The following is a 26004-nucleotide window of genomic DNA, read 5'->3' as shown; positions in this document are numbered from 1 at the left end:
AACACAGCACTGCACCAGTTAACAAAGGCAAAATGAACTATCCCAGCCTAGCCACGATCAACTTCATGTCCAGCTCTGCATTCATGTGATGCTGTCCTAATAGACAAATAACTGCCTTTAAAGCCAAGACACATATTATAAAAAAATGGTTCTACACCTTTGGAAAAAAAAGTAAAAAAATTTTCACAAGTTTGATCAGAAAAACATTTATAATACAACAGAAATCACTAGTTTTGAAATGTTTCACTTACACATTAGACTAACAAATTTTGTTTAAATTTGATCTTTACATCCATCCTTTTTTTGGCCGTTCACAAATCCAGAAAGGTAGCTTGCAATATAAGTTTCTTAATTTCTGAAACAATTGCTACTAAAATTTGTTGATAATTGCAAAAATAACCATCTGCTTCAGCAAAATTCCTTTTCCTTTTGTGTCCAAGCACACCAGTAAGAGAATGAAATTACTTCAGTATAAATTTGTCATCTAATATCAGATTGCAAAACTTGTCAAGGATGACAGCATGCAGCAGGAGTCATCAGACTTAAAAAGACACACAAATATTTTCAACAGTTTGAAATGGAGTTTCAAATGTAATTTTAAAAGCAGAAATGTCTCTTCCTCTCTAAGAGTCTGTGTCCTTGGACAATAATGCTGCAGTGACTTACTAAAGTAAGAAATTCTCACAAGAGTTTATGTTCTCATTAACCTAGTCAATTTTGTACAAAACACAGATATGGATCTCAGGTTTCTCTAAAACAGAGCTTACCTTTCCAGCCACAGCAATGACTCAAGATCCTTCCAGCAGTGAAAAGCATAGTCTATGTTTTACTTCTTCAGCCAAAATTTTATCTTGTTTATATAAATATATATATATATATATACACAAAGCCACAGAATAACAGATAACAGAATGTTTCATATATTTTTCTGTTTCTTATCTGAGTCTTTTAGGAAGAAACTGGAAATTTCTAAACAAACACATGTACACTGACAGTGAATAATTCAAACTGTGTGTGTTGTTGCAATGGCCTGTTACTATCCATACCAAAACAATTTGTTCACAGCTCACATGCTGCCTGCAGGACACCCAGTGAACTCCATTGCCCAGGTATTTCCTTTGCTCCATAGGACACAGCTCAAGCATCTTCCACAGCAATGTTGTCATTAACAATAATCTTCCATACACCCTTTTTCCTTATATTACTTCTCAAAATTAATAAAAAGCAGTGCTTTAAAGACTTAAACTGAACATACTCCAGAAGAGGAATACCTTATATCCAAGAATATTAAATTCCCAAAACAATAATGTGCCTTCTTTCTACCTCAAATTTAGAATGCATATACTCAAAAAAAAAGGCTGATTACCTCCATATCCTAATCATCTTATCCCATAATAAAATACCACAGAAAGAATTTTGCCAAAATAAAAATGGGAATATTTATTATCTTTTCTACTAAAGCAATGCAGTTCTTTTGAGATTATACATTGGTCTTTGCAAACGTTTCTACAGCTGAATTAATACTTTTCCATTTTGTAAAAAAATTACACATACATCATAAAAACAAAGACACAGGCTATGTCACCGAACAACTGGAAAGGATTGTAACTGTTAGTAGGGATGAGCAAAGAAAGCTCATGCTTATACTTAAACCTCTGGCATTTGTATCATTATCATGTTCAAGTGGGACAAAATGGGGACATTTTCCTTGCACATTTCTGGGTCCACTTCCCAAGCTTCAGACAGACTGTTGAATACTGAAGGTGACCAGGAGAACTTAAACATTGCTCAGCAGTACTACATGCACAAGATGCAGGGGAAGAAGAGTCGGACCCATGCAAACAGTACAAGACAAACCATTACAACTGGCAAACGTGCACTGGACAAAAATTGACGTTTATGAAAAGCTTTATTTGTTGTCATGAAAATAGTATCAGAAGCAAGTAACTGTATGTGTTTTGCAAAGTCATCTTCATTTGGCCTCCTGAGCTTTCTTGGCATTCTGTTTTTCTTTCGCCTAGGAAACAAGGGGAGATAATATCAAGCTTTGACAAGATGAAGGTCATTCTGGAGCTGTGAATGACTATCCATTACATTTCTGAATATTAAAAATATTCTGGAAAAAGAAAAAATTAAATGTAAATTTGGACCCTTCAGAAGCATCCTACTACTATTTTACTAGGTTATTGTATAAGCCCTTTTAAGAACAAATACAGGTTTAAATAAATTATGCAAAAGAAACTGAGATTAGGTAACTTCCATAGGGGAAAAGCACTATTTTAAAAACATAATTTAAACCTTCCTTTTTCATACCTCTATACCAATTTCATTTAACATAGAAAAACTCTTCCTAATGGAAACATTTTATGTCACAAGAAAAGACCGCATTCAGACATATAGATTATCAAAACTGAACTCTGAAATGAACCAAGATCTTAATGGTTTAGATTTTATAAGTAAGTGGAAAAAACTCTCATAAAAGTTCCTGTCAAAATATTTGCAGACAGATTCTCTTTACTTATATCAATCATAAACAGTTTAAATTGGTAAGGATCTGGCACTTTCTTCCTTGTGAATTTACTTAAGAAACAGATTGGGCAAGAAGAGGGGACAACTCAGAAGCAATACCGGCCAACAACTTTCTGTCAAAACATTAGTTAACTCTGAATCAGGCTGCTACTTGTTACCACTCATTGAAGTGAACAGAACAGCATCTAATTCAGAGATTTAGAATTAAGATCTGTTACCACCAATTCAGTGGTAATTTACTTGTGAAAGCAGCTTGACGGGTGTTATCAATGACTTCTGTTAACATGAAACTGGATTAAAACTCCACAAGTTACTCTCTTAAAAACTACGAGCCTGCAAATGTACCTTCCTAAATAAATCCAGCTAAAGAATGTACTCATTAAATAACACAGAGCTCTTTTTTCATTATACTAATTCAGAGATCCTTTCTCAGCGAGTACAAAATCAGGGATCCTGCCTCGGGCACTCAAGCATAAGTGCACACCAGCACATAGCTGAGTAAAATTCAAGTAACTTAACCAGTGTTTAATAACCTTGCCAAAGTGGCAGACACACTTATTTATTAAAGTTCTGTTAGCTGTAATGTAGGAATACAAACATTAGCAGTAAATCCATGTTAATGGCTAGATACCTTAGAAAGGGGAAACCCAAGCCAGTAAATGAGCACAGGAGCAGGGACAAGGGAGGGACTGAATTCCCAGCACTGTGCCACGGCTGCCACACGACTGCAGGGAGCTGTCCCTGGCCAAAGAACTCGGAAAAATAAATAATAAAAATAAATGACATGGGCAATACTCACTTTTTCTACTAATGGTATTAACTGCTGGTGCTCTGCTAGAGTCTTTAACAATTCCATGATGAAAGGCAGGTAGTTATGTTTTCTTCTAATATTTTCAATCTAAAAAAAAAAATTAAAAGCTTTAACAGAATTATTTTATAGTTGAATGATCTTCTAGTCCCCATCCAGTTCCTTCAGATTAATTGCAAAGCTCCCATATATATATATATATATATATATATATAAAAGCTGGCTTTATCTTACAACTGTTCCAATAATTTAATCAGAAAAGCAAAGACTACATACCTTATATCTTTTTAATTTTTGGTTCTCTTCTTCAATTAACATCTGGTATTTTGCAACTTCTGATTGTATAGAACTCAACATATTACTACTTTGATCTGTATCCATGGGCTCCTCCTTCCATAAACAAAAATGTAAATGGATTATGTTACTCCATTTTTAAATTTTACTTTTTTGAAAAGCAAGTTTTGTCTCAAGGGTATTTTTATCACAGAAAATACTCATTTTTGTTTACCATTATAGGAACATAGCAGGAATTTCTGCAGTTAGTTACAAGCAGGTACTGGGAAAAAAAACAGTTCCAGCACCATAGCAAATGAGTCAAGGCAGAAAGTCAAAATGACACGGTCAACACTATGCTGAGTGCTCAGAGCTGCAGCACTGAGTGCACCCACACTGCGGTGACAGATCTCCAACAATCACTCACTGCTTTTTTTGCTGCTGCTCCATTGACAGCAAGGAAGGGAAGTAAAGCCAACACACAGAACTATCGGGGAATAATTTAGCAATTTAAATTCCATGGCCTACCTGTGCCAGTTGCTGCTGTAGCTCTGCAATCCTCTGCTCATATATCATCTTTCTGTCAGACACAATAGCCATCAGGTTAAATCTTATCTCACCTTCACTGTACCTAGATGAGGAACAGTAAAACAAAACAACAAAGACAACCCGCTTTCAAAATTAGTTACCAACATGACAACTCAAAAGCCCCCTCCTTGATTAAACTTCATGGCAACAAAATTTTAAATGGGTCTATTAAATTAAGTTGTGCTACAGATCCAATCTTGTTACAAAATAAAATCAGACCACAAATTAACTCTATCCAATAGGTAATCCCTAATTACCTTCTTTCACCAAAATTTACTATTCCTGTCTGTGGTCACAAAACAAATACTGGAACTGTCCAAAAATTAAAAGAAAACACAACAACAGAACTTACAGAAAATGCTTCACACAATAGTTTTTACTTTCTCATTACTATTACATGTTAGAAAATACTGGAGACTTTTCCATATAGTGTGAGAAGTACATTCAACAATTAGACTAGCAGGCCTCTGGGAGGTTAAATTCTCCAAAAATAACTGTTCTGCTTACCAAAAAAAGGTCCTCAAGCAAAAACTTAGAACTGTTTTCTACAAATGGCATAAAATCAACTTTATTTCTAACGAATTTGGGACTGCAGTTTGGAAACACAGTTAAGAAGTAGTAAAGTTCCATAGTTTTTCTAGCTTAAATTTCTAAGACAAGCCATTCCTTAAAAAAAACTTCTGATCTCTAAATACCAGCTGTATGGACAGAATGGCTATCTAATAATTTTAAGTGCATAGGCAAATGTTATTCATATTCATGACACTCTTAGCTTTCACTCACAAAGATCCACAGCTGTGTAACAGATAAAAATCTTCTTTTCCAAAGCACTCGTAGGATCTCTCTTCACTACACAGACACCTACTTGGTTTAATTATGCAGCAGCACAGTGTATTTGAGATTTATCTATCATCATCACATTTGCCTCATGTTGGGCAACAGGTTCTCAAGTCACACAGTGATATGCATAAAAAAATGATGCATAAGTGTCATTGCTTAGAAATTCAGTGGAAATCCTTTAAGTGAAGGAAGGTAAGACTATGGAATTTTTAAGCATAGTTAAGGTGCTATATTTTAAAGGCATCACAACCATTTACTTTTGTATGCGTTTCTCTATGACAGGCCGCACTGCACTTATCCAATCATCCTGATGGCATGCACCTAGGAAAAACACAGGAAAAAATTCAGTATCATAGCAAAATTTATTCCAAAGTCAACTCATATAATTCAGGCTTATGCAGCAACTTTGGAGTATATAACAGGTTTTTCCTTAGCTACTGGAATCTGAAATTATTCAGGAGATTTTTCAGCAGGTGGAAGATATTTTATTAATAACAATAGTTAGCTAATGCAGTGACCAAAGCAATGGAACAAAGCTACAATTAAGGGCATAACCACCTAATGTTTGTTTCTCTGATAACAAGAAATAATGGGGTAGGGGAAGGTATGTTACATAAGATTTTTATGACACAAGGGAAATTAGTTGGTATGACAACATTGAAGTAGACAGCAAAGGAAAACACTATGGACAGGTACAGCTGCTTAATATTAACTCTTGATTTTCTCTATGTAGATGCAATATAATGTTAAAAAGTCAGACAGAAAGAAAAACCGTAAAAGGATATATAACACTTGATTTCAAGATATATGACAGGATATCCACAGGTGATTTCCTAAGTTAAAAATGTCTCTCCTGCAATTTCAAGACCTTAAAGTAAATTTAGAGACTCATGATCTTGTTACCACACAAATGATGTTACTGTTAAGTCTGAAGACTGTCCAGTATCTCTAGACAGGCTAAAGACAAGATTAGCAGCAAGCCATTGCTCAGCCTAAACGTAAATAAAATTGTCAACAACTCTGGGAAAACACTCTGGGAATGGGGTGTGGAACATGTTGTTGTTGACAATGACAGGCAGTGCAGAGCTTTTCAAGACTCAACAGGGCACACATATCTCAAGAAAGATTAAAGAATAATAAAGACAAACTGAAGCCTGTCTTACAGAGGACAAAGCTATTTTCTTTTAAACCATTAGGAAAACACTTTCTATCTAAGAAGAAAGAGGGCAGTGTGTAAACACAAGCCACATAACAGAACAAAAGTGTCTGGAGTCATCTGTATATATTCTCCCTTTATGTAAACTTTGGTCTTGCAACAAAACTATCAAGGTTTTGGAAGGGATTGTGAGACCTGATCATTTGATTGCGAAATGAAAAAAAGAGAGCATCAGAGACGTGGAGGAAGCAGGGAGAAAATTGTTTTTTCAGACCAACAAAACTAAAACAATATAAATGACTGCAAGGAAGTACAAACCTACAGCACATTCAGAAAAAATTCAAAATATTCTTTGTTTTAATAAATAATTTGCTTTGAGCCTGTAACATATGACCAATTTGTTGCAAAAAGCCATTGTTAACATAAAGGATGTTCAGCAAAAATGTAAAATGTTACCTAAATCAATTGGTCCTTCCCTTAAGCCGTCTAGCTCATATAGCCTCCCATTAACAGGAACATAGCTTACAAAGTGAAAGGCATCTTCTTCCTTTGCTGAAGACTTTGCATCAAACTCAAACATCTGTTGTCTGCAAAGAAAATTTTTAAATCTCTGAGATTAAAAAGGATTTGCTCAAATTTTGGCCAGATTTAAAACATAAGTTACCTGGCAAAACTGTTGTGAACTTGCCGAATCACTTCTGAGTTGCTCAGTGCCAAACCTTTCATCTGAAAGGAAGTAACAGAACACCTGTAAACCACCACAGCTGTAACACTGTGACACTCAAAATGCAGAAAACAGTGGTCACTCACTGCAGCATCAAAGCTTTGGGAAAATTCTTTAAATTCTGACAAGGTCTCTCCTAGATGAATGTCTTGATGAGCACAGTTTAACAGCACACTTACTATGGCTTGAGTTGCACAAGCATTATTTATGACCTAGAAAAAAAAGCATGGAGAATTTGGTCAGTGTTGGTGATAAAAGTTCACTCCAAACTGTGTTTGTTTTTGTTACACACATACACTTTCTATGCTGATTCACATTAGAGATACACCCTAACACAGACTGGAATTGCTGCCCGGGTAACTACAGAAAAGCCCTTGCTATAATAAAATCAGCTCTGCATGGCTGTCATATACAATTCACTGATAAAACATAGTTCACAGCCATCCTCAGAAACTGTCATTCCACTGCCTCACCATCTCTCTGAAGTGATGAATTAAAGGCATAGAATAAAGGCAAAAATCCTTGGATCCCTGTGGAAAAACACAAAGTAATATTCAAAACAAGCTTCCCAAATTGTGTTATCTATGCCTTAAAAAAAGTCAACTCTCCCAAGAAAAGTCCTTCAAATAATCAGATCTCCTACTAGGAGTAAGAGGTCAAAAATCTAATTTGAAGCAATAAAACACATTATGGAACTTAAAATTTTTATTAAAAGGTTTTATTGGACAAAAAAAATTCAAGTATTCTAGGGATAAACTAATAAAAGTGTTCCAAGATGTAGATATTGTTTAAATGATGGTTAGCTGAATAATATATATACTATACTTTTCAAGTAAAAGTTGCTAGTTTGACACTGTTACATTTCAGTGTTAAATATTCCACTTTTAAAAAATAGAAACAACCCCTTTTGTATGAAAGCCATGTCTTAACCAAACTAAAACAGTGTATTTAAAGAAAGAAGCTGCAAAGATTATTAAATATAATCTGAGATTTACCCAATGCACTGTAATCACATAGTATGAGGCCATAATACAAGACATTATATTAGCAGTTTTTTCTCAGAGAGCTATAGGTTAGGAAAGAGTAATGAATCATTAGTCTTTGACACTATTCCGCAATTGGAAGTGCTACTTAAAAGTTTGAGAGAGAAGGTGAATTTTGTAAAAAAAAAATGAAAATTAGTTTAGGGCTGTGAATGTGAAACCACTTCTAACAAGAAAATAGGGAAAATAAAAACGAAAACCCAAGCAACCTGTTTTGCAATCAAGGCTAGTCCTAACAAAGGAAAACCTAGTATGTTAATACTAAAAGCCATATCATAAATTTATTTTCTATACTTCAGGGTGTTCTCAGTTCAGATTATGTATATATGCAGATGATAAATAATAAAGCACTTCTTAATGTAAGAAAAACACAATCTTAGTTGACTTAAACAGTAATTAAGGGAGTCAAGTGCACATACAGAACAGATTACAGCAGCCAAAACTGAAATGAAACCAATTGCAGGTACACAAGCTAAGGGCTCGAATACAAGATGCAAAATAAAGGATATACAAGGAAAATAAAGGGCAGCAGAAAAATAATGAACCAGCAGCAGAAAAATTCCAACCCCCAGACCAGCAGAATGGCATACTTTGAATTACACTGTAACATAGGAAAAAGAACTAAAGACTCTTTGAGATACAACTAAAGAATGATATCAGAGACAGTGGCAAAGTAGTGCTAGCATGAAAGCAGGGAAATCTCAGGAGGATCAGAGTGGGTGAAGCTGATGCAGTGTAATTAAGCTGATAGAGAAGCAAGAGAAGGCAAGGACATCTGTGTTGGCACACTGTTAGAACAGTGCTGTTACAATGAAGGCAGGGTCACTACAGCACACTGTACTTGAAAATGATAATTAATACACAGCATTATAGGAGGGACAGGACTAAATGACAACTAAATTTGCTGAAAAATCAAAAAGGGACAATCAATTGCTCTCTTTACACACAACTCAATAATGGCTTCAAAACAAGGAAGAAATTTACTGAGATTTTGTGCCTCGAGGCAAGATCAACACAAACTGCTACATAGCAAGATACGGAAGCTTGAAACAGAAAATAAAATCAGAAGAAAAGTTAGACTTTGCAAAGAATTAATTGGCTCATCAAATATTGGCCCTTTAGCATATTTTGTATCCAACTACAGCATGAGACAAATCTAATGAAGTATATAGGGATCAAGCTAAACAAAGTCTGACTGCTAGAAAACAAAAGATGTGGATCTGAGGGCAATGGCCTCCAGCTGTTGAAATGAAAATACATTCTGGAAATACATTCTAGCACTTCAGTCAAGTAAGAGGCAGGAGTTAAGGAAAAGGCAGCAACAACAGTCCTGTAGCAGAGGAATAGAAGGAAATGCAGGTGATGTGCATAAAAATCCAGTGTGTTCCTGGATGTAGATGACACAGGAGAACACCAAGATGGAACAAGGGAATCTCTAGCTAGTGGTGGCTCACAGGCAGGGTGAGGAGTGCAGAGTGATGTGATTGCAGGACCAAATGCAGACAAGTGTGGGATTTATTTGTCACACAGACAGCGCCATCCATGCACACAGCCAGTCCAGCACTGCTCCACACACAAGCTAGAGAATCCTTCAGCATACCATCTCTAATTCCCAGTGTATCTCTTACTTAGTGTGCCTCAGCATTCGCAGAAAACATGCTTTGCATTTAGGTAGCATAATAATAAATGCAGGTTGTTCCCAAAAGATTTTTATTTGGACTTGAGCATTTTCTGTATTTGTCCAGAAATACCAACACTTGCTTGGGTATTTCTGTCCAGGAAGTCTTGGTGAGGTATTAGATTGATCAATATGCAAGACTTCAACTTAAAGCAGACCCACAGTTAAAAGATTTTGTATGCAAAAGTTCAAGGTGTATTTAACAATATTTCAAAGAAAACATACATACACAGGAATGTATGAAGAGAAGATTGACCTATCCCTAAGTGAAGCTCAGCTTAAACCAAGGAACCACTTGATTAGGCTGCTCTCTAAGTATGATGTATTACTTCCTGCACCTTTCTCTAGGGACCAAATCCAACCTTCTGGATCAACTTTAGGCAGAAGGACTTAAAATTCTTCATTCACATCTTCTACCTGATGGATTATGTATTTTGCTTTTCAAAAAAGCTGTGGACAAGCCTGTGCTGCAATTGGTAGTATAACCAGCAAATCCCTGGGCTTCACTTACTAAACATCTCAACATTACAGAACAGTTGGTTTTACAGAGCTCAACATGAAAAATTCAGCATTAGCACAAAGTTCCACAATTTATTCTTGTTTAGAAACCCAGTATAATTTTGTTTTCCATTTAACTTTTGTTTGAGTAAAGATATAATCTTTCTACAGCTATATTCAGTTACTGAAAAATCTCTTTCTGATTTGTTTCATGTCTTGAAGTTGCACTCCTGGTAAGTTACCTGTTATCCCAAACTTAGCTTTAACACAGATATCTGGTCTATCTCAATGTTAGCCAATCTGAAAGGGTCATTTAAATTTGAAATCAATTAAATACTAGAAACGTAAAAAAAATACACATGCTTCCACTAGTGCCATGAACATAACCAGAGACCAATGCTTTGTTATTAACAGTATAATTTATAAGCTACTCCTTCTGAAGGTATTCCCAACTGATGAAGTTACTGTTCTGTCATGACAATGAAAAATAAAATAAATACATGGCATCTAAGAAAGGCAGGATAACAACAGTTCCATACTAAAAGCTGAAGAATTTATTAAACTCAAAAACAGTAGTTTCAGGTCTGCAACAATAGCATTCCTTTTTGTCCAGAGACACTTCTGCAGTGCTCAGCAGAGAATGCAGCTCCTCCAAAGAGTGTGGCAGGGAGCTGAATACATTGAGCAGCTGCAATCATGTATCCATTGTGTGTGAAAACAACACCAAGGGCCCACTGAAGCAACATAGAAATCCGGAAATTCTGAGTTAAGGCTGAAACTGTATCCTTAACTCACCTCATTGTGCCTACGTATCCTAGCTCAAAGGGTATGTAAGATCATCCAGAGTTCTGTGGCCTCAACTAGAGGACCAAATCATACCTAGGCATAACAGGGAGGCCAAATTTAACATGAGTGCACATAAAAGTGACCATTAAAAAACACCCCTTTAATATGCATGCATACAAGACAGACTTCAAAATTCAACCCCCCAACAGTCGTGATTTAACTTGGACCAAGACCTAGTCTCAATTTGGAATTCAACTACAACATCACTATGGAAGGGGAAATGAGGAAAATGTGAGCATGCACAAGCTTCTTACCAAAACTGTGTTTCCTAGTGCAATTTTAATGATGTTTTACTAGACCGTTTTAGAGCTGTAGTCTTTTACCTCTAAATAAAGTTCCCCACAAAGAAACAATTTTTAAGTTTGAACACGTAATAAAGTAAAACAAAAACAAAGTTTATCTCCTCTACTCAAATCTTGTTACATATTAACAGTAGCCTCCTCTTGCTCACACGGGATTCAGAAAGACACTTGAAAACATGCCTGCAGTAAAACCAATTGTACCAAACGTCTTTAGATGGGAACATTTAAAAGAAGAAAATGTGTGAGAAAGGAAAGAGAGGAAAAGATGTGTTGAGATTTTTCAGACTCCAGTGTCATAACAATTTTGAAAATACAGATCAAGAGATCAGTAACCTTATGTGTCATAAAAATTGCCCTAACCAATCTATTTGTTCTGGGATTCTAGCCTACAAATGAACCTAGTGTAATTTTACATCGTCACTTTTGTAATGAAGAAAAAGGTCTTCTGGAAAGTGAGCATAGAATTTGGCTTAAAGCATACAGAGGAAATAAAAGATACACATGAACCCAATTGCATGATGGCTGGGAGGACTTGCTCTTTCCTGATGCAAATATTCAATACTAATGCTCATCTTGCTTGTGCTCCTGGGTGACTCAGGATTCAGACTGTGGTTTTGAGAAGTGCAGTAACTTCAGCACTACCACAAAGAACAACCTGTTCTCTCACTTACCTGTTACCAGTTTTGTCCTGTACAGATTCACTGAACAGACCCATCTCACAGTACAGCAGAGACCAGCCCAGATACTATGCACAGAAAACTGCTGGGGGATGAACTTCACTGGCTCACAGAAGTTCACTGCACCTGCTCTCATCAGCAGCAAATCATAAGATCAGACACTTGCTCAAGAAAACACTCTAAGTCCTCAAAACATTGCTTGTCAAGTTGGATTTCTAACCCAGGCTAACTTTCTTCAGTATAAAAGTTACCAGAGCTAAATTAGTTTTAAACAAATTTCTCCAAAATATTCAAAGCAGTTTCTTTCTTTTGATTTTTAATAATAATTTCTCTGTACCTATTTCTAGTTGTTCAGTCACAATAGCTCAGTCCAGGTAAAACTGAATTGATATGAAATACAAGCATATATACACCTTCAAGGAATGTTTTAATTTTGCAAAGTCACTGCACTTGACTGACAAATAACACTAAAAAAAAGAAAAATATACTAATTCTAATTTTTTTGCAAATGACTTTTTAAGCATCTATTCCACGCCATCAAGTGGCATAACCAGGCAGTACTATTCTAAGAGTCAACATTTCTAGAAATTGCTTTGCATGCCAAAATTAAGAGTAATTCCAGCACTCCTATTTAAAGGCAGCAGGTGAAGGAAAGGAACAATGAAAAAGGAGGTTTCAGCTTAAGAGCACATTAAAATATGAGAGTTTCAAAGAAAACTATAGAATAAAGAAGACTTTTCATTGTTAGCCTTTAAATTTGTGGGACTTGTTATCAAATCTAACATTATCCAAATTTTGTGATATACATCCTGCAATCTCATCTTAAGCTCAAGAAAGCTCCTCTTAGCTATTGCCTTTAAACACAGTGTCAAACTTCTAAAAAGGGAAGCAGGGGGAAGAGGCAAAAGAAGTGGAGCAAGCAGACAAATGCCTTGAAACTTTTCAGTATTCACAAGAACAGCAATTCTAGGACAACCTCAGCCACTCACAGGAAACAAGATGAAATCCCTTGAGTGAAGGAAGATTTACCTTGACTTTCAAATTAAAAAACACCCTCCAAAAAAATCCCTCTCTAGATTCCAATCAGAGCAATTTCCTCCCACCACGTAACTACTTTGTGAAAGTTACATCAAGGATTTTCTCTGAGTTCTTTGCCTCATGGCTGCTCTTTAGCTACAGCCCATGGCTACTAATAGCATCACAACCTGAAACAGTGTCTATGAGAGTTATCAAACTATAAAGACAATTAGCAAACTGCTGCTGATCACTGCATCTTAAAAACAGTGGGCAGTGGTTAGGAGGACTCAAGAGCTACAGCAGGGGAAGAATGAAGAGAATCAGTATTAAAAAAGCAAACTCACAACAGCATGAAACAGGAAGGCAATTATAAAATGAACAAAACTGAAGTGCAGGTACACAGTGGCCAGGATGGCTATTTACATTGTTTTCCATATTTCCATACTTTTAACTGGAAGTGTGTGGAGATTTTTTCATATCCTGAAATTTACATTCAAAGCACTTCTGCATTTGTGGTGGGAAATAAGAAAAAACCCAAAAAAAAAAAAAAAAAAAAAAGCCCCAACATCCCCACCCTAAACACCCAAACAGCTAAGCTATGTAACAAATCTTCACAGAGATCATAATAATTTGCCCTTTGATATCAATGTTTTGTAATTAACACCCATATTAAATACTTCTTTCATCCTGATCACTTTCTCTTGATTTTCTTGTTTCCAAACAACACACACAACAGTCTGTTAACTAAGACAAAATTTCAGTACTACTCTGTATTTAATAAAACACAATGGATTACATCAGCTAAACCAGTTTTCCTGTTATTTCTAATTTAAATTCACCTTTTTGATTTGAATACTTAAAACTTGCATGCCAAAATGGTTTGTAAACCCTTAAAGGAAAGCATTATCCTTCATACACTGCCCCAGCTTCAGAGTATTTGAGAAAAATAAGATATAAAAACAGGACCAAAACAAATTTCTTCCAACAAGTTGTTGAAAATGGTTTCAAAAGAAGTAAATAGCTCATCCTGCTGGGAACATTTACCAAGTCACTTCTACTGCGCAGAAGACTGAGTTACTTTATGGGTGAGGGCTGACAAATAAATAAGAGCTTTTTTCTTCCACAGCTGCAGTTTTTGTCTGACTTGACAGATCAAACTGATTTGCTTGCCAATACACAGCTCCTACTCTCAGAATTTGTTGAAGCTATTTTACCTTGCAAAACATTGATTTCTGTGTATGTATTAACAAAAAAAATAGCTTTTTTTCTTATTAAAGGCTATGTGTCCATGACATATCTAAAACAATCACTGAATTTCTCATACCTGCTTAGCAAAAAATATTGTATCCAGTCTGGAATCCTGGACAACAGAACCCGCTGGCTCCTCTCCAGGCTGCCACTTGAAGAGAAAAATCAGCCCGTGTACTGGCCTGAAAAACAAAATTTATAGGAAAAAGGTCACCAGTAATGATGAAAAATATTAAAATTGTGTGTTATGTAGTTTAGCTGTATGCTGATACAATAATTCTGGTAATTCTTTCTAAATATCAGGAACTTGCACTGAAATTTTCAGATGTGCTCTTTTAATTAGGCAGAAGACAATTTGGGCTTCTTCCTGCAAGTGCTAAACAATCCCAATCTGAATTAGCATTTAGCCACTAATTTTCAAAAGTCAGGACCAGTTTGCCTGGTTACTTCACCTTTTATAATTGCAGAACTCTCATTTGAATTGGTTAGTGATAAACAGCTATCAAAGCATTTGTCAGTCATGTACAAGAGCAGGAGCAAAAGTTTGGTAATCTTTCTGAACACAGATGAAATACTCAAAGAGGAACTCTCCCAAAACTTCATGCTTTGAGTTATCTCACCAACAAGTAAGAAAAACCCAGTTGTCTCTTCTAGTAAAAATATGTCTTGGCTTTCAGACTGCATGCCTTGAATAGTAAACAGCATTTACTACACATTGCACTGTATTTAATATTTCCAGAACACAAAAATTTATCAGGAAAGAAAATAGATCTTAAAAAACCCTTCAGTTACAGGAAGACAAAAATTTATTCATCAACTTAAATCTAAGGTCATCACCAAAAGAAGCCACAAATGGTTTCTCTACAAAAGACAAACATACACCCATACTGCATAAGAAACTTTTCCTAAGCTCTGACCAGAAATCTGAGATAGATTTTTTTCAAATTCTCTCAGTGGACCTGTGTCACAGCACATGTCACAGTTGAGATGGCCATGGCACACAGAGCATCACCATACAATTTCAGAAAGTTTCAACCTAAACACAGTAACAACACAACACTTCAGAAGGCTACAAGCATCTGTCCTTCTTGTTCTTTAGCCCAGCCTTTTATCCCCTCATGTTCACACATTGCACTGTGTGCCTCTGCTCCCTTTGGTGGCTGCTCAGTGCCCCTGGGCACTCCATGGCTCATTGCTGTCAGTGCTGCTCACCTGCTCCTCACAGCTGAGCCCACTGGGGATGAGGCTCCCACAGCCCCATCCCAATCACCACACACTGTGTGCCTACAGACCTGCTGTTTAGAAAACAAAGATTCTTGTACATTCTTTTACTCCCAGTGTTTATACATTGTGTAAAATATTGCAGGTGTAAATGGGAAGGGAGGATGGAAGCTGGCCATCCCTCAGGACTAGAAAAACACACATCTCCCAGGGTATGCAAAACTAGCACTTAATAAACAAACAGGTAAATGTTCTGATGGTATAGACAACAAATAAACCCATTCATAGGCCACATTTCTGCCATTCAGTTGTTGCTTGTCAAATACCTTTGGTCAAGAATTCTAAAAGTACATCTATCCTATGTACCAATTCCTGCATCTTTTAAAAGATTAATCCTACAAGTATTGATATTTGCACAAGATACAAGAGTATGATCCAGATTAAAAGATATTACCCTCTTGAAATCCTGTATTTAAACATGGATAACAACATGATTACACATGGACAAAACGTTAGAAGAATTAATGTTGCTTAATGAGGGCAAAATTGTTCCACATGACACCAGTCATCAGTTACAAAAAACCTATTTACCTTAACATTGATATGGAAGTGGCTCTGCAGGAAAAATTAGTTACACAGGTATCTAAGTACCAGAAAATAATTTAAGACAACAAAGGCAACATCATGGGATGTGAGGAGGGAGGGAGATAAAGCAAGGAACAGAAACTTGCCCAAGAATTTGTTAAGGCCAGCTAATGGAAAAATCATTAGAAATCTACTTCCACATTCTAGCTACTATGAGCATTTCTTTCAAAACCTGATTAAGCTAGATTAAGTACCAAAGCATTAATAAAAAGCAATTTAACCACAAGTATGCCATTAAATCAAAATCCTACTGAACTTCTGTAGAAGCTAAAGGAAAAAACACAAACACAAAAGTCCCCAAACAAAAGATCCACCAAACATACACCTGAGTTTAGTACACATTCTTTCAAGGACTTCAGACAAACATGATTAAGAAATGTGCCTTACTTCAATTTTTCAAAGTTCTCTGGCTCCAAACTCCATATTTCTTCAACTTGTGCTCCTCTACAGCCTGAAATAAGGAAAAAAATACATGTTTCTTCAACTAACTCATTTAAAAAGGTACACAGCCAGTAAAGAGAGACTTATGAAAGAAAACACAAAGACATTATGTAATATTTACAACTGGTATATCCAGGCTATGGAAAACTCTATCTGTGGGATTTAACAGACCTTGATTAAAAAAACCCAAACAAGACAGACAGAGAGAAATTATTTCAGGAATTTCTGAACCTGTGTATAGCGGTACTTCTTTACAGATGGACAGAGTTGCATTTAAAAAAGGAGAGCAGCTTAAATATCTCTGATCGCTTCATGTCCTTTGCTTAACTGAAAACAATACTCTTTATAAAGGCATTATCAACAAGCCCAAAGCAGAACTTTAAGCATCTGTCTCCAGACAAAGGCCTATCATAGTAGACCAAAAATGCTGTACACTCAAGCAAGAGATTTACATAACACAGAGCCCAAAAGGTTTAGTATGTGGAAGTTTCATTTATTAGCTAAATAAAAACGTAAAAGAAGCATGTCTGGACTTTGCTTCTGAGAAAAAGACACAACAAACTATGAATCAATGAAACCTGGAGTAAAATAATTTTGGTTCTTTGGCTGAGAATAACGTGGCTTTTGTAATAACCCTATATTCACAGTTTCACCAAAGATGTTAAACACAATTCAACATAAAATTTAGCATTCTGGAAGGCAAGGCAGATAGTTGCAGGCTACCCAGCCACTGCCGAGCCCCATAGCTCAGCCTAGGCACAGTCCCTTCTCCATGCGTCCTCACTCCTCTGTAACCCGAACACCTTCCCAGGAAAGCTTAAATTTGATATTCGAAGGAATTTTTTCAATGGGCTGATGAGATATTAGAATGGGCTGCCCATTGAAGTGATGGAGTCACCGCCCTGAAAGTGTTTAAGGAAAGACTGGACACGGCACTCAGCGCCACGGTCTGGCTGACGAGGCGGTGTCGGACGATAGGCTGGACTCGATGATCTGAGAGGCCTTTTCCAAGCGAAAGGCCGCTGTTCCTGCCCAGCCGTCCCGCAGCACAGCAACAGGTGCGGGCCCGAGGGCCGGGCCGGGCGGGCCGCGCCGGGGCCGGGCTGGACTCCCCGCGGGGCCGGGCCGGGCCCTCACGGAAGCCGCGCTCGCCGCCAGCAGCGCGTCCCGCCGCCCTCCCGGCCCGCAGCAACCGAGCCCCGCGTGCCCTTCCCGCCGCAGGAACAGCGGGCTCGCACCCAGCGGTGCGGGGACAGCCCCGCGGAGCCCCCGCCACCTGCCCGGCCCCGCTCGCCCCTCACCAAAGCCCTTGATGAGCTCGGTGAAGACGCCCGGGTCGCTCTCCATGAGGCACCACTCGCCGGCGCTGCTGCCCCCGGACATGGCGGCGCTGCCGCCGCTCAGGCTGCGAGGCCGGGCCGCGCCGCTCCCCTCCCGGCAGGCCCCGCGCCGGGCACGGCCATGGGGAGGCGGGGCGGCCGCAGGAAGCGGCGCCCGGGACCGGATCCGGGGCGGCGGCGGGCGGCGGCGGCACCGCCCCGGCCGCGGGAGGGCCGCGCCGCGCCTCGAGGGAGCGCTCCGGGGCGGCTGCGGGGCGGAGGGCGCCGGCGGCGGGGCCGTCGGGCGGCGCGGCGGGGAGCGGGGCTGGCCCCGGCCATGGTTCCATCCGGGCACCGCGCGGGGGGCGCGGCCCCATCCGGGTCCCGGCGGTGCCGTCGGGGCGCGGCGGGCGGGGCCGGAGCGGGAGACGCGGATCTGTGGCGGCCGGAGCGGGACGGCCCTGCCCGCCCCCCGCGCGCCCGCAGCGGCCCGGCCGCCGCTCGGTGCCCCCGGTGCCTCCGCCGCCCGTCGCCCCGCGGCCCCGGGGCTGCGGCATCGCCCGGCCCCGCCCGGGCCGCCGCCTCGCAGGCAAGTGGCGCTTCCCGGGCCGCAGCGGGAGCGGGGAGCCCGGGCCGGCCCCGGGGATGCGGGGGAATGCGGGGAGGTCAGGGGAGCAGCTCCGGGGAGCAGCTCCGGGGGGCACCGGGCCGTGAGGGGCCCGCGGGGCGGGCCCGGGCGGATCTGCGGCGTTGCGCGTCTTCCCCGTCACGCGTGTCCATCGTCTTTATGGAGACTGACAGCTGCGATCGCAGCTCTTCGGGTATCCGCTTTAGGTGCTTCTATCCCCTAATTCTGTGCTACGTCAGCTAAGCTGCCTGTGCCCCCTCAGTCAGTCAGGTTTTTTTAGGCAGACAGGCTCTGGCAAATTCTGCAGTAGAAATGCGTAGGCTGGTATGTGGTTCGTATAATGGGATATCTGCTGTGCTGCTGTCCTCCACCACTCCATTGCTGGTTTGGGAAGTGTTCTCCTGGCATCCCCGTTGACACAGAGGTGCTTATTTTCTGAAGTATGAGAGCTATGTTGTCAGAGCTGTAGCACAAGCGTGTTTTGTTACAACCGTAGCTCAATATGATGGTTGTGGTCTCCTCTGCTCAATTAACTACAAGACATTCCTTATAATCTTCAGGTTAGTGCTTATACAGAACATAGAGGGCAGAGAAGTGGAATGCAGTTCCCCGTAGATTTAAGTATATATATGGTTTTGCAGTATTGAAAGGCAATTTGAAATGTTGTCTTTAAAGCATTAATGCTTTTTTATGTCATAAAAGATCTGACCTTTTGAAAGATTAATTCCATGGGATTTCACTACGAAGTTTGATTAGTTGTTAGCATAGCAGTTAATCTTAAGAACTTAAATTAGAATCTGTAGTTCTGTTAAAGCTTTATACTTTATGTGGTTTTTTTTCATCCATCCATGGAATTTGTCAGACATTTTATTTCTTAGGAAAGCTAGGGCAAGTTGGAAAAGTCATCAAAATAAACAAATGTCAACTTAAATGCTGTGGTACATCAACATAAAAATATTGACTTATTAGTAGACGTGTAACTGGTTTATGGATTGTTTCAGAGCAGTCAAAATCTTATCTTACTTATAAATTTATATAGTGGTGACTTTTCTCTTTCATTAATAATAGTGAACAGCCATGGAGTTCAGTTTAGCAATTTTTGTTATAAAACTCCTGGTCTGGGACATCTAAGAATTGCTGTTTGCATTCCCCTAGTTCAGAAATTGAAAGTGCTTGTGGAGCCAGAATATTGTTGATAAATCCTCCACAGGTGTTGTAAGTTCAAGTTCCCAGCTGCAGCTCAGCAGGTGAAGAGTAGGCTTATAGTACAGCATATATTAAGTGAGCATTTGCATTTATCCACCTGTTAGGGTGAAGAATGTCTCTGTTGTGCAAGTGTTAAATAAAAAAATAAGCTTGAGGTCTGGACAGAGGACAGGGATGGGTCCAAGGGAGGGAATAGCAATAACTTGAGCAGCTGTGAATAAGTGCTTTTGCAGTAGCTGCCAGTGAAATGTAAATCTGATGCTTTTGCTGTGACTGTTTAGTAATGAGATTGGTGGTTTGCATAAGCTATTGTTGATTTCAAAAGTAATTTTTAAAATACAGGTTTATTTTTAAGAATTTAAAGTTTGTGTTAGACAGTTGTCGGAAATTGTAACAGAACAGATTCTACAGGTTTGTAGCTTGCAGCATATTCCTAAGAAAGCAAATTAAGGAGCTAAGTGTCAGAAAAACTATTTCCATCTATCTTTTCCATTATGGGTTTGTATCAGAAGCATATGGATGCAGGTATATGCTTCTTTCCAGTGTTGCGAGTCCATGAATAGCCTGATCCATACAAAAGTGAGCATAAAAATTATCCATTATTGATATCCATAAGAGTTTTCCCTCTACAAATATCCTCTACAGTTTTCCCCCTATGAAAGCTACAGCAAGAAATCATTCTGAGTATCCTATATACATGGAGGTCTTGTCCATGGGTGATCCTTTATGCTTCCCATTCTTATTTTTCTTTCAAGATAATGGTGTTTTTCAGTATCTTTTATGTACCTTTTTTTTTTTTTTTCTGATAACTAAATGGATGCTTACTGTGAATTCAGGATTTTTTGTTTGGGTTTTCTGTGTTTATTATGAAACATTATTGACTGTGTAATGATATAAGCTAATTGAACTGTATTGAGATAAAATGTATTTAGACATGAAAAAGTCCTGATCTGGTGTTCATGCATGGAGAATGTCACCCTTGTGTATTTACATGATTGAGATGCGAGGGGAAAAGTCAGTTCAACCATGATGTGTATTTAAATAGGTTTGGCAGGAAACATGGTTAGAATATATCATTTTAGCTGGGCATTGATGCTCTAAATAATAGAATGAAAGATATTTCTTAGTTAATTTTCAATGAAACCTGCTTTCTTAAACAAGGTGTCAGCATATGGCTTCTATTTTTATGATTTTGTCAGTTTGTAGAATGTAATGGGAGCACTGATGATTACTGTTTAATTTTGGGGGCAGATTAGTGCAGATATGCAGAATCAGAGGAAAGGTGCATTTCTAGTTGCTTGCAGAAAAAGGGAAATTGTCTGTCAAAGAAGTAAGGAAGTTGTTTGTAAATCAGTATTACTTACCAAAACTGGGAGGGGGGGAAACTCTCTGTCTACATTAGTGAGATTTGTTTGTGCTAGCTTATCCTGGTAAATGGAGCAAAATGGCTTTTATTTGTCTTCACTATTTGAACAAGCAAAATAAGTCAAAAGTAGATCTCTGCAATTCTTTAAAATGAAAAATCTTTGAAATGTCATTTATGTGGGCTCAGACTTTAGTCCCTGAATTTTAAGATTTCTATGCAGTTTGATGGAACGGATTATTGGTGCTTCATTTTTTGTTTTCAGTAGGAGCTCTTAGTGCTATTTAGTGTAATTGTATTGTTTGGTGAAAACTGAATTTATTATTGTGAAACTAAATTTATTATTGTGCTATAATGTTTTGAAGGCAGTGGTGATGAGGAATTTTCTTACCATTACCCTCCTAATTTAATTTTACCTGCATTTGCTTCATTTTAAATATCATGGCTTGAATTTTGCTGTGCTGAATGTTCTCCGAGTAAGAGCAGTGGTGTTGCCCTACAAATATTACAGCTCTCTTGCAGCTCAAGACTGTATAAATAGAAAGACCTTAATGATTGTGAAATTTTGTGCTGATTTTTGCTTCTTGCCTTCAAATGTAAAGCAGTACAGAATCTGTAATGTCCCTGTTTTCTTGGATCTCTCTTGGAGTAGCAGATTATTTGAGCCTGTGGCAACGATAATATGTTCTTGAGCTGCTCAGTTGTTAAAAAGCTGTTGTCTAAGCCTCACTGAAACGTACCATATATAAACTCTCACAAAGTCTTCCAACTAAACAGTTTTTCCATGTCTTAGTTGTTCATTTTAGCCTCGTTTTTCTTCAGCTGGTCGGTATTAGCAATTCTTAAGCAAAATAGAGCAGGGCAAGATCTGAATTTTGAGCCTTTTAGACTGCAGTATAAAAATCTACCTAAGAAAGTGGTGTAATATATTAGTGCCAAAAGCCTATAACACCACTATGGTTTTTGTGCACCATTTATTGGGGTTAAGTAATTTCTGAGTCGTTATTAAAGAAATAAGTTAGTCGCTATTATAACTCAGAGAGTTTTTTGCTTCTTTTCCTCTAAATGACGTGTATTGTCACACACTTGGAGTACGCTGTGATTCAATTTATGAAGCAAAACTTAAGATTATAGACAACATGTATTTAGTTGTTGTCAGTAAAACGTCTTGTTGTTGCAGCAGAGCCGTGGCAGTGTGAAGGATGGAGGCAGAGGAGAGCCGAGCGCAGCCCCCGAGCGAGCCCGGCTGTGCCAGCGCTGCGGGCTGGCAGCTCACCGACAGCACCCGGCTGCAGCACTTCCTGTGCTTCGGCTCCGAGGGCGGCACTTACCACGTCAAGGAGCAGAAGCTGGGCTTTGAGAACGCAGAAGCTTTGCTAAGGCTGATTGAAGAGGGCAGAGGCTGCGAAGTTGTTGAAGAAATAAAAGCATTTAGTCAAGAGGGCAGAGCGGCAAAACAGGAGCCCCTCCTCTTTGCTCTCGCAGTTTGCTCGCAGTGTTCTGATGCCAAAACAAAACAAGCGGCGTTTAAAGCTGTCCCCGAGGTGTGTTGCATACCAACCCATCTCTTTACTTTCATCCAGTTTAAAAAAGATCTGAAGGAGGGCATGAAATGTGGCATGTGGGGCCGTGCTCTGAGGAAAGCTGTTGCAGATTGGTACAATGGAAAGAATGGCATGGCTCTTGCTTTAGCAGTTACAAAATATAAGCAAAGAAGTGGTTGGTCTCATAAAGATCTTCTGAGGTTGTCCCACCTAAAACCTGCCAGTGAAGGTAATAAATTTTTATTTACCTGAAAATACTGTCTTTTAAACCTTTTATATTTACTGTGGAAGTATTTTGGAAACCCAAGTGCCATTGTAGATTAATTCTTAGTGAGGATATCCTGTAAATTGCATCTTAAAAATGTGGGTGATCATATCAAAACCAGACCTGTTTATCTTCAAGGTAAACAGGGTTTGTTCCTTCTTTTCTTCCATATGCCGAGAGAAGATAAAATAACACAACTCCCTCATTTTGTTCCTATTTGCTTACAAATGATACAATAACACTTTTTTATGTGGGAGGATCTGTTGACTTCAAATCTTAAAATAATAGAATGGTTTGGGTTGGGAGGGACCATAAAGATGATCCAGTTCCAGCCCCCCTGCCATGGGCAGAGACACCTCCCACTAGCCTAGGCTGCTCAGAGCTCCATCCAGCCTGGCCTTGAACACTTCCAGGGATGGGGCATCCAAAGCATCTCGGAGTGATGTAGCAAATATATGAAGCTCCTTACTTCTAAGGAGATGAATACAGTAATTAAAAGTGCTGCTCTGTGTATGGCTGACCTTTTCAGTAGGTGTTTGGCAGATCTAAGAATGAAACCTGCAAATTCATTAGCATGCTAGAATGATAAATGCCAGTATACAGATGGTAATCCTGCTTGAGAAATGGTTTTCTTTTTCATCAGGAATTGCTATAGTCACTAAGTATATTACCAAGGGGTGGAAAGATGTCCAAGAAGCCTATAAAGAGAAAGCAGTTTCTGCTGAGACTGAAAAACTCTTGAAGTATCTGGAGGCTGTGGAGAAAGTAAAACGCACAAAAGATGAATTGGAAGTTATTCATTTGATAGAGGAATATGGTCTAGTTAGAGAGCATCTCCTGACAAACCATCTGAAATCTAAAGAGGTAGGTAAACTTCTTAAATTCTCCATAGAAGTATGAATTCCCCGTAGAGTAATGCTATTCATTAAGTCTAGATTTCTTTAAAATTGTCTTTATGCTGTTTTTCAAGTTGTTTACCCAAATAGTTAAAATGATTAAGATCTTAATATAATTTGTACATGTATTTTAAAATACACTTATTCAATGTGCAGTTCTTGTACTTTGAGAATCTCATCTTTCTGTGTTTCTCTTCTCTTTCATCATAGGTTTGGAAGGCATTACTCAAAGAGATGCCTATTTCTGTTTTGTTGAGAAATTTGGGAAAGCTGGCAGCAAATTCAGTGCTTGAACCACGAGGTTCAGAAGTGGCAATAATATGTGAAAAACTGAGAAATGAGAAACTGCTAAAAAAGGTAAGAACTTTATAATCAGTGCCAGCCTTTGTGGATTTTATTTTTTAATGTTTGGTTTATTCTCTTTAAAAACTGCAGCTTAATGCAACTTTATTTTAAAACTTCTGTTTACAATTTCTCATTTGATTCCCCTCCTTCTTTCTGAAACATTTTGATAAAATAAGTGTATTGGTAGCTATTGGATCTTTTCTTAAATGAGGGCTGTAGCAAGCTTTGCTAGTTGGGTTTATCAATTTCTTATGAGTCTTGTAATTTTTTAGTGAGTTAAGAAAACATCATAGCAGCTGAGGGGAAAAGCAAGAATAGTTTGTGGTTTGGAAGGGAGACTTTCCTCTTTTCTGATTGCTTTATTGCCCATTAAAGTGGTAGAAAAGAAAGAGGGAAAAGAGGGTTCCCCAAAAAGAGAATAAAATTTTCAGGGATTTAGTCAAAGGTAGAGAGGACACGTTTCTTGAGCAGCAGTTTTGTGAGCTGGGAAGATGAAAATCCGGACACTTGAATTCTTCAGCACCAGAGCTGAATTGGGCACAACAACAAAAGTCCTTTTTTCCCCATCCTACTGCAATTCCTTTTCTCTGGTTCCTTCCTGGAGAAGGAAGAGCAAAGACCATAGTGCAATACCTTGACAGACAATAGACAATACACAGGCATTCAGATTTACTGAGTTTTGATGCTAGCAGTGACTAAGGACTGAAACACCCCTTTTGGATAAAGATAACAAAATGTTGATAAGGTTATATAAGTTTATATATGGAATGCAAAAAAAAATGTTTGGTGTGATTTATAGCATGAGAAAAATGAATGCTATGTTCCAAAAATAGTTTCTTGTCCAGTGTTAGTATATCTTGTACAAAACTAGTTTAAGTTGGTTCTTTTCCTTGTCAAGTCCTTTCTCTTCAACTGGGCTGGGACTTTCTTTTACTGTAAGCCTGTGATGGAAAATAGCACTGGACAATCATAGAGCTGCAAAATTTTACCAGAATTCTGGTGATGGCATCCATTTGGTGTTAATTAGAGGATTCTTGAGTGGGAGTGAGGTCCATTATCAGTAACCCACAAGTATCAGTTCATCCAACAGCTGTGTAAAGGCTGCATGAACTCTTTATATCTAACAAATTTAAAGTAACCATATGCTAAACCTGAGGTTTTTAAGTAGTAGGAACTCATTTTCACATTTAGTTTGTTACTTTTTTGAAGGAGATGAAATTTTCATATCCTTATTTTTTATTTCTGCCTGTAGGGTAGAATACATCCCTTCCATATTTTGGTTGCATTAGAAACCTATAAAGCTGGACATGGAAACAGAGGGAAGCTTTGGTGGCGTCCTGATGAAGACATTTTAGAAGCTTTAGATGCCTCATTTTATAAAGCTTTCAAGGTAATAATAGTTCTCCAATTTGTTAAGCTTTTTAAGAATTCTGTGTTTTCTGAAAGCTTATCAAGAACAGTTTCTGGGGTGGGTAGCAATTCTGAAACTTTGGCAACAGCACTGTTCTGCTGTTACCCAGAAAGAGGAAAAAATGCCCACTTTAGGAGTGAAAGTGGAAGAAGAAATTAATATATAAATTATGTGTACATATTATATTTTTGTCTTTTATTCTTTCAGACAGTGGAACCAACAGGAAAACGCATTGTGATTGCAGTTGATGTTAGTGCATCAATGACACAAAAGGTTTTGGGCAGTGTGCTCAATGCCAGCACAGTTGCAGCAATAATGTGCATGGTGAGGTTTTCAATTTCTTGTGTTTATAACTGTTTTCAGCTTGAATTGCTTTTTTGATAGAAAGGTGCTCTAAAGCTGGTTAGAAATCAAGAAGAAACTTAAATATAATATTTTTTGGATACAGAAGTTGTGACCTTGTGCCTCATTGCTGAAAGCTACTAGCAACCAT

General features: G+C 38.5%; 2 protein-coding genes across 6 annotated transcripts in view; one reads left to right on the top strand and one right to left on the bottom strand.

The window, feature by feature from the left end:
• RO60 (Ro60, Y RNA binding protein) overlaps nucleotides 1-26004 on the top strand; it is a 39878-nt gene that overhangs the window by 7702 nt on the left and 6172 nt on the right. For 2 of the 3 annotated variants that reach the window (XM_021525087.3, XM_021525085.3), the window contains 5 exons: nucleotides 22231-22823; nucleotides 23503-23723; nucleotides 23966-24112; nucleotides 25353-25490; nucleotides 25719-25835. In XM_021525087.3, the coding sequence (XP_021380762.2) occupies nucleotides 22253-22823; nucleotides 23503-23723; nucleotides 23966-24112; nucleotides 25353-25490; nucleotides 25719-25835 (1194 nt within the window). In that variant the 5' untranslated portion in view covers nucleotides 22231-22252. Of the gene's footprint in view, nucleotides 1-22230; nucleotides 22824-23502; nucleotides 23724-23965; nucleotides 24113-25352; nucleotides 25491-25718; nucleotides 25836-26004 lie in introns of those variants that run through there. The other variant, XM_021525091.2, reaches the window with a different exon arrangement.
• On the bottom strand, nucleotides 1415-17998 carry UCHL5 (ubiquitin C-terminal hydrolase L5). 3 transcript variants are annotated; one of them, XM_021525092.3, is made up of 11 exons: nucleotides 17836-17998; nucleotides 16481-16544; nucleotides 14304-14409; nucleotides 7005-7130; nucleotides 6859-6920; nucleotides 6651-6781; nucleotides 5296-5359; nucleotides 4139-4241; nucleotides 3614-3727; nucleotides 3329-3427; nucleotides 1415-2017 (listed from the first exon to the last, which is right to left on the bottom strand). In XM_021525092.3, exons 1-11 carry the CDS (start codon nucleotides 17915-17917, stop codon nucleotides 1973-1975), a joined length of 996 nt encoding a protein of 331 aa, XP_021380767.1. In that variant the 5' UTR covers nucleotides 17918-17998; the 3' UTR covers nucleotides 1415-1972. The 3 variants fall into 3 exon arrangements, with proteins under 3 accessions (XP_021380767.1, XP_031361375.1, XP_077641619.1); XM_031505515.2 differs by lacking the exons at nucleotides 16481-16544; nucleotides 17836-17998 and adding exons at nucleotides 10933-11016; nucleotides 11957-12088; XM_077785493.1 differs by lacking the exons at nucleotides 14304-14409; nucleotides 16481-16544; nucleotides 17836-17998 and adding an exon at nucleotides 10933-11358.

This window comes from Lonchura striata, chromosome 9 (genome assembly GCF_046129695.1).
Source record: "Lonchura striata isolate bLonStr1 chromosome 9, bLonStr1.mat, whole genome shotgun sequence".
Taxonomy (NCBI): Eukaryota; Metazoa; Chordata; class Aves; order Passeriformes; family Estrildidae; genus Lonchura; species Lonchura striata.
Note: the sequence above shows the minus strand (reverse complement) of the source record. Positions and strands in the feature narration are given on the sequence as shown.

Coding starts and splice junctions, on each gene's coding strand:
- UCHL5 (XM_021525092.3), bottom strand. CDS start 17,917: ATGTCCGGGGGCAGCAGCGCCGGCGAGTGGTGCCTCATGGAGAGCGAC. Junction 6,921..7,004: donor CCCAAAGCTTTGATGCTGCA/GTGAGTGACCAC, acceptor ACTTCCTTTCAG/ATGAAAGGTTTGGCACTGAG. Junction 4,242..5,295: donor ATAGAGAAACGCATACAAAA/GTAAATGGTTGT, acceptor TTCCTCATCTAG/GTACAGTGAAGGTGAGATAA.